The sequence below is a fragment of the Fragaria vesca genome, linkage group LG3, assembly GCF_000184155.1.
Source record: "Fragaria vesca subsp. vesca linkage group LG3, FraVesHawaii_1.0, whole genome shotgun sequence".
Lineage (NCBI taxonomy): Eukaryota > Viridiplantae > Streptophyta > Magnoliopsida > Rosales > Rosaceae > Fragaria > Fragaria vesca.
In genome coordinates this window covers 13938392-13946690 of record NC_020493.1, presented here as the reverse complement: position 1 = coordinate 13946690, position 8299 = coordinate 13938392, and the positions used below count along the sequence as shown (strand labels likewise).

The window sequence follows — 8299 nt, the reverse complement described above, 5'->3', positions numbered from 1 at the left end:
TCAGTCAATTCCAAGGCCTTTGTTTGGTTTCATTATTCTCCAGCTTTTAGAGTTAGGTCTGTGTGTTTAAACTTAAGGCAAGAACAAAACCTGCAAATCTGAAACATTGTTTCTGAAATTCTGCATCAGTTAGCTTTCGTTTGAAAACAGTATAATTTTCATTTGGAATTTGAAGTTGGTTTCTTCAAGAGATTTGTAGTAGACATCTTAAGGTTCAATATTCCAGATTTTGAATCACTTGAAAACGATTTTTGTAGATTAAGTTATGATTTTTCAAAGTTTAGGGTCTGCATCAGGAAATTCTGCAGATCAGTGTTTCTGAGATTTTGACCAGTTACCTTCTTTCAGAAAACTGTATAAATTGGTTAGTTGTTTGAACTTGGTGTCTTCATGAAAGTTTGAGTAGAGACCTTAATGATCGTTTTAGAACTGGAATCTCTTGAAAATAAGTTTTCTAAAATTAGTTATGATTTTCCAAAGTTACAGCTCAGTTGCATTTTTTTTTTTAAAGTTACAGCTCAGTTTAAGCATAGCTTAGCAAGTACATGTCTTGAGGACAGCAATGCAGTCTTGTATATCAGCACTTTTTTATATTGTATGTATATGAGCAAGTACTTGTTTTGTGTGATTTATATACTAGAGTTGATACCCGCGCCTTGGCGCGGTGTATATTTATAAAGCTAGTTAATGATTCAGTTGATTGATGGAAAAGTTTTTGATATGTATTTCATAGAACTTCAATACATTGTATATCACATATACATATGATTCTAATAATGGAGCTATTACAAAAGCAACAACACTACATAACAAAACATCTAGTGTTGTGTCCTACCCAAAATAATAAATGTCTTGTAAGTGCACAAAGCAAAACAACCTATTTGGAGCAGTATAATCAAAAATATAGCTCCAGTTTTGACTGTACAAAATGCTCCTATTTGTTTAACTGTTTTTCACCAAAAACGTAATTTTAGAAAACTTGATTTATAGGAAACTAAAGATAGGAAAAAAAAAAAAGACTAACTCTAAAGATCTATTTCATACTATAGAAGGAAAAGAAAAGAAAAAAAAAAAACACACACACACACACAGATAAAGCAAGTGATTAATTAACTGAAAAGAATATCTATATCAAGCTCCTAAAGAGACTTATCTCAAAATGTCAAAGATGAGAACCTGACATAAAAACCAAACCAAAAATGAGGAACCAACTCAATTGAAAGTAAACAAAACTAAAACCAAAGATGAGAAACCAAGTAAATTAAAAGTAAACAAAACAAAACAAAAACCAAATATATTGCATTAGTATATATAACATAGCATTTCATCACACGATATTTAAATTAACTTAATACGTTTTGTTAATTAGGAGTTGATTTGCAACCAGATAATTTCTTTGGCCAAATCAAAGATGTATGTAGTTCAATTAATATTCCGTTGCTAAAATAGAACCAAAATTGTTTCACCTCAATAATTAAGAAAATAAACTTGCTCAACCTTGGTCTATGATACCACTACCCTATTTTAGATTGACTTTGATAACAATACCTTTTGTGAGATCTATGAAAAAAATAAAAAATTGAGACACGGTAATGAAGATAAGAGTTCAAAAATTACTTCCCAACCCACAACTAATTATATAGAAGACAATCATATATTTAGGGTTAATGGTAATTTCGTGGTTTTTTAGAAATAGAGGGCATAAACGGAATCACACCCACCAAAAGTAAGGGCAAAATCGTCCGTGCACTATTCATGTGATGTGAACAGTGATTATGAACAGTAAACCATACTTTAGTATATAGTTAAATTTGTGTTGTTGTATATTTATATAATGCAGGTTCTGGAAGCAAAAGATGTTTATAAAGATAAAAAAAAGCATACTTTTGCACTTGACCATTGTTGCGCAGAACTTAGGTTTCAGCAGAAATGGATGATTGAACATGAAAATATTGAAGCATCTAAACCATCTACTAAAAATCATGTTTCAATCAATTTGGAAGATGATGATGTTTCAATCAAGAAGCCATTAGAAATTAGCCGTTAGGAAATATGCTCATCAAACTATTTGATTGTTGTATTAAATGAGGAAATATAATATTTTCGGGATAATGTCATGTTCATGTCTAACTTTAACATTATGTTTTTCAGTGGGACAGGAGAAACAAACTTGTCTACACCCAAGATGATTTGGATGTGTTAAGGAATGAGTGGGCGTTCATCATCAGCAAATACCTGTAGGGTGCATGATCTGGTCTATTTTGGTGAACTTGGTGCTTTCTATATGTATGTGGTAGTACTTTGCTTTTGAACTTGGTGTTTCTATATATTCGGAACAGCTATATGGTAGTACGTACTTTGTGCATTTCTCATGTTGGAATGCTTTTGGACATGTAAGACTATCTAGGAGCTTAACTAGTTGCTTGTTTTCAGTTTATTATTCAACTGTAATGTTGTTTGTGGAAGCTTGAATGATATATATGGAAGCTGAAATGCAATGTTTTATGGTATCAGTCAATTTGTGCAGTAGTTTCTTTCGTGATGCTTGTGTGTGTAAAACTTGATCAACAAAGTCTGTCCACATGAAAATGCAACTGTTGTATGATTCTCATCAAACAAGAAAGTAGAATGCTATATATATCTATTGTGTGATACAACGGTCCAAATATTTCAGTTGTAGATTATTCAACGTCACACAACAATAAAGATAGGGAATAAAACGTTGTAGCTTACTGAAAAACACATAACAGTAGAAATGAAAACCAACAGTTGTCTGAAAGGGTAAAAATACAACGAAAATGTTTTATTATTTGTTGTCTGAGTGGACTTGTTGATGCCGTGCATGACATCGATCTGCGCAGCGACTTATACAACGAAAGTATTGAACTGTTGAGCAAAATGTGATCACACAACGGTGATTTTCACACTTGTCTGAAGATTCAATCAGACAAGCCCGAGATATACAACAGAAAACTTATAGTCACACAACGGTGTTCCACACCGTTGTGTGTTGACAAATCTGTAGTAGTGATATCTTTCTATAATCCTACTTCTACCTAGAAAATCTATCATAGAGGATTTAAATTATCCTTATCTACTATTATTAGTGATATATTTGGCTACAAGAAATTCAATGCTTTCCAATTTGATCAAGGATTAATTTGTATGCTTATCTATTATTATTAATTTGATGTCAACCTTAATTGTACTGTCCATACCATATATCGAGATTCACCATCACGAAGCAGATTGTATATTTGAGTTCTTGGAACTGGAAGATGGACAGAAGTTGCGAATGATAAGGTGGTACCTGGAGGCTTTCCAATATCATTCAAGTTAGTTATAGTTGTGACCTTTACATCTTCGGCACCAAATACAGGTAATGTCCTCCATTTGTTTTCGGTAGAAGCACTAATATCAGCAACAAAACTTCTCATCATCCTCTCCGTAAGCTTCAACAAGCTTTTTCTTCCAGCTTGCGATATGAACACTTTTCAGAAGAAAAAGATAAAAGTTCATTAGTACTGTAAGTATCAATTATGAAAATCTAATGTAGTTGAAGTTTCAGAATGAAGACGTTTACAGATGACTGTCTGAAACCCGATAGAAGTTAAGCAATGTTCTGATATCATATGCTCATAGGCTAGTTAAAGACGATGAATAATTTTCAAGAATCAGATCAAATATCCCAGTCAAGCCAATAGTTTCTATGTGACAGCTAGTTATTATGATGTAGCTAGTTAGCTACTCCACATACTGAAAGTTTATATAGCAGGTTTGAAGTGTAAATGTGATACGTCATAGATTACCGGCAATACTCAAAAATGTGTTTCACCTAGCATTTTTTAAATTAGAAAAACGTATATCTATTTGACTCGACATACAGCTATGACATTTAAAAAAGAATTTTTGGTAACCTTTTCGATTTTAGCTTTCAGCTTTTCATTTGGCTCTAAGTTTTAGTCAAAGTGCAAGGAACAGTCAAATGAACTGCCAAATTACTTACCACGATCAGATGTAGGAGGGCTTGTGGAATTCAAAGTTGCCAACCATTCACATTGACGAACTAAAGTGGAAACCCAACGCCTTGCGCTAAATGCAAGACCTGAACTGACCAGTGGCTCAAACATATTGTGAACCATTCTGTTATCCACTTCAGCATGCTCCACCCATATGACCTACGAGCAGTACATGAACAGAAATTTATCGAAGATTGAATATAGCTTTTTCTCAATCAAATAATCATGTAGGGAAATTCCTCAATTTGTTACCTTAGAGCATCCATTTGGCATTTCCTGAATTAAACATCCTGACGGTTGTCTTCGAACGTTAGTAGATGGAAGCTGAAACAATTTCTCCAAGGATGCATCAACAACAACCCACATTCCACTATCCAGTTGTTTACTGTACCGTGCAAAATAACTTGCTCTAGCAGGAATAAGTGGTGTGGGTGCATGAAACTCAGCTGTCATCTGCAAAATGCCATGATGAATATTACTGAGTATATACTTTTAATAGTCTTGGTTCTTCGAAAATACTAATATCAATCTAGCACCCTCATATCATCATGACAGTGAGTCCTCCAATGAATGATACAAATATATGTGTACTGATGAATATGGTAGCTAGTTCCTTTAGATTCTTTCTGGAAACTAGCAATCGTAAAATCACAATAATCGTTTGTGGTGAAAACTTTGTCTGATGAAAATAAAGTATGCAAGACTTTACACTAAGATGAAATAAAACCCTATTACCACAAATAGGGGCCATTTTGATTACCACTTGCAGAGTTCCATCATAGTTGCCCTCAACTCTTGTTGATGATAATACTCCCACTAATTTTGCTCTAGATACAATATTAGGAAACACCAGTAGCCATTGCTCCTGAACAAAAACATAATATAGCCAGTCAGTATTAATCTCATGCATGTTTCTTATTCAAACTTTTCAGCTGCAAGAACAAATATTTAGGTTTAATAAGCTTAATCGAAAAACAACCTACCAAATCCATTAGCAATTGAACAAGATTGAATGCTTTCATTTTGACATATTCAATAGCTCGTGACGATTCTGAACTAACTGGTTTTCCAGGTTGATTTGTTGCCAACACTGGCCTGTATTCACTTTCCATTAAAAATTCAGAATTGTTAATCGGCAGCTCAGATTGAGAGTCTCCCACCTCAACCATTTTAATTATTTCTATCAGTGAGGCACTTATATGTCCGAATTCCCTCAGATACTCGATATCACTAAGAAATTCAGTATTGCTCTCTATGTTACACTGCCATAGAGGTTCTTGAGCTAGGGCCAATTTAGTTAGCACTTCCATTGCATCCGAAGCTAACTCGCTGATTTTCATTCTGTTGACTTCAGCGCTTGAAGTTACTGCCATGAGTAGATCACTGGCTCTGGAAATATTGCTTGCAACCTGGACATTTGACCCCATATTCACTTGCTGAGATGTTGTTGCTTCTTGAGGTATCCTCATGTCTATCTCAATTTGGGAAGTACTGCTGTCCATCTGCTATCAAATTACCGGAAAAATTAAGGATTAAAATGTAAGTTAATATTAAACGTACTCGATCACTTTAATGACTTTAATCCCATTTCAACCTTCGGATTATAAATGAAACACAAGAAGAATCTTGAACACAAATATTGCAGGTGAATAATTAAGATAGGTTAAGTTTTCTTAAGCCCCTGTTCTTCAAATCTCTATCCCCAATATATATTTTTTATCTGTAATTCCTCTCTGGAGTTTAAACCTAATTGACCTCCGATCCATCCGCTATTTCACTTCTTGAATTCGCAGGCACTCCCACAAAGCTGAGGGGAAACAACAATCATAATCACATCGAAGAAATGACTAAGAACAAATTGAAAAGAAATAAAAATAACAGCTAGAAACAGTCGTATAATATTATCATCCATAGCTAACTCATTTGAAGAAAGAGAACTCACTTATGGATCTCATGATCACTAGGTTCTCTTTCTTCAAAATTCTCAGAAAAATTTATGTTTTCCCGATGACCAACAACTCCTGGGTTCGTAATTCTACTGCCGGTCAGTTCTCTATTCCGTCAATTTTGAGCTGTAACATGCATATGCAAAACCCTATCAAACTAGCCTAAGATTTTTAGATCTGAACAAAATTAAATTGGAAAAGAAAATGGAAATTAGAAAAAAGATACTTGCGATGTGAGTTTGAAATCTATTCAAGAGTGATTTAGGGTTAGAAACGACGTACTTAGAGATGAAAGATGAAGATCACTGAAATTGACTGTAAAACTGTAGACTGGAATGTGTCTATGGAAGAGGGTTTAGGTCTTGGTTCATATATAGCCTGGAGTGCTGGACTGGTTGGAGCGCAGCTGCCAGGTGAAAATGTGAGGTCTCCACGTGTAGTGCTGTTTGGTTAGGGTTTGCACACTCATGACTCTTTTTTCATGAGAGTGCGGGACTGAGGTGGTGCTGAATTAATTATATTTGGTCAAGTTTATAACCAACAAAAAAATGGTAATTACAAACATGATTTGGCCGCAAGAATAATGATAAAATAAGTTAAGCTAGGTATCCCGAAAGCAACCAAAATGAAACTACCATGAAGTTCACCTAAGCAGACAAAAAAAATAAATTAAATGACATAAAAGATTAAAAATAATTGACCTGCAACACGTCTACCCTAGGTCATTCCTCTCAATCCTTGGTTCTTTATTGCTTTGTCTGTCATCATTGCCTGTTGCCCGTCACCCACGTCGTTGCTCGCGCCATCTCCCGTCTTCCCAGTCCCATCAAATTTTTGGTTTTTTGTTTTGTTTTTTTTTTTGCAGTAATTTTGGGACTGTAGTCGGTTATGCATGAAACAATCTCCCAAGTCCGTAAACCAGCAGACATTCCACCACAGCCGAGGCCGCCCCGAGGTTCCCGCCCATAAGTAGGGTGGGCCAGGCCCATCCTTGGTGGTTACGCTAGGCTTGGAAAGACTGCAGAAGGCATAGGGAAGTCTACACTTGAAACAACAAACAAAGGTGGAAGTCCCACATCGGGTTTCAAGTAAAGAGAACCCACTATGGGCCATAAATATGGCCCAACCACCAGCTTGTCAGGTATCATAACTACCCTAATAATTACATTCTATTAGCATATACTGACTTAACCATCGGAGGAGGAAAGACCGGAAGCCCCCGGTCATCCTTTTGTTTAGAGGTCAGCGGGAAGATAGCCAGTCTCCTACCAGGCACCCCATCAGCTTCTGCAACCCTGTCCGGGATTGTACGAAAACATTTGGCGCCCTCTGTGAGAAATTTTACAAAAAGCCAGCGTGACTCGATGACTGAGTTATCCGAGCAACATGAGCAGGATACGGGACGGGAAGAGCAGAGGGAGATGATATACGGAAGGACCACAGAGACAGCAGGGGGAAGTTCAAGAATCACGAGAAGAGCTCCGCGCGATGAAACACCAGAGTATGTGCCGCGAGACCTCAATCCCTAAGAGGTAGCTGAGATGTTGGAAGATATGAGGACCCAAATCACTCGACCGGAGCGACAAAGTGTAAGGGATCGAGAGGAAGCCTCCGGGAGGGAGCACATATTAGAAAAGGATAACGTCACGCTCATGGCGTTGGATCGTGCGACGGAATTGGATCGGGCGGCCACATCTCGGCAGACGGGCGCTCCGGTGGGTACGAACCGTAGGACCGTGCATATCGGGACAAATTTGTTCCCAAATGAAATGCGAGATGAGGGACCGCCTCCCTTACCCGAACCAATCTTGGAAATCCAAGTTAGAAGGCCGGGAGAGATGGAAGAAACTGTAAGAGCTATCTAGGATAGCGTGGCGAGTTTGGCAGACAGAATCTCGGACGCTGAGAGAAGGGGGACTCGTAATCCGCCCCGCGTGAGTTTCGAAAAAAGGGGGGGACCGTTCACAATAGCAATCACTCAGTCCGTCTGATCGAACACAACCAAGCCGTTGAAGCTTAGCTACAACGGGGATTTGGACCCCCATTTTTTCCTTGATAGCTTCAAGTCTCACACGAATGGTAAAGGATACTCGGATGTAATATGCTGCAACATGTTTTAGAAAACTTTAGCAAGGGAAGCGCTCAGTTGGTTCTACGAGCTCCCGTTGAACTCGATCGATTGCTTCCGAAAATTAGCAGACATGTTATTGTCAATAGGTTCATTCTACGGATGGACGGGCAGAACACAGCCCAATTGTTCAAAGTGCAGCAAGATAGGGGAGAGGGGTTGAAAGCTTTTGTGAACCGCTGGCAAGGAGCTACATCTAGAGTTAG

General features: G+C 37.2%; 1 protein-coding gene across 1 annotated transcript; it reads right to left on the bottom strand.

Moving 5' to 3' along the window:
* Window positions 1-3182: 3182 nt before the first annotated feature.
* On the bottom strand, window positions 3183-5521 carry LOC101291037 (homeobox-leucine zipper protein ROC2-like). The gene is made up of 5 exons (XM_004295750.1): window positions 5003-5521; window positions 4780-4884; window positions 4272-4472; window positions 4007-4178; window positions 3183-3490 (listed from the first exon to the last, which is right to left on the bottom strand). Exons 1-5 carry the CDS (start codon window positions 5519-5521, stop codon window positions 3183-3185), a joined length of 1305 nt encoding a protein of 434 aa, XP_004295798.1.
* Between the last annotated feature and the right edge of the window lie 2778 nt (window positions 5522-8299).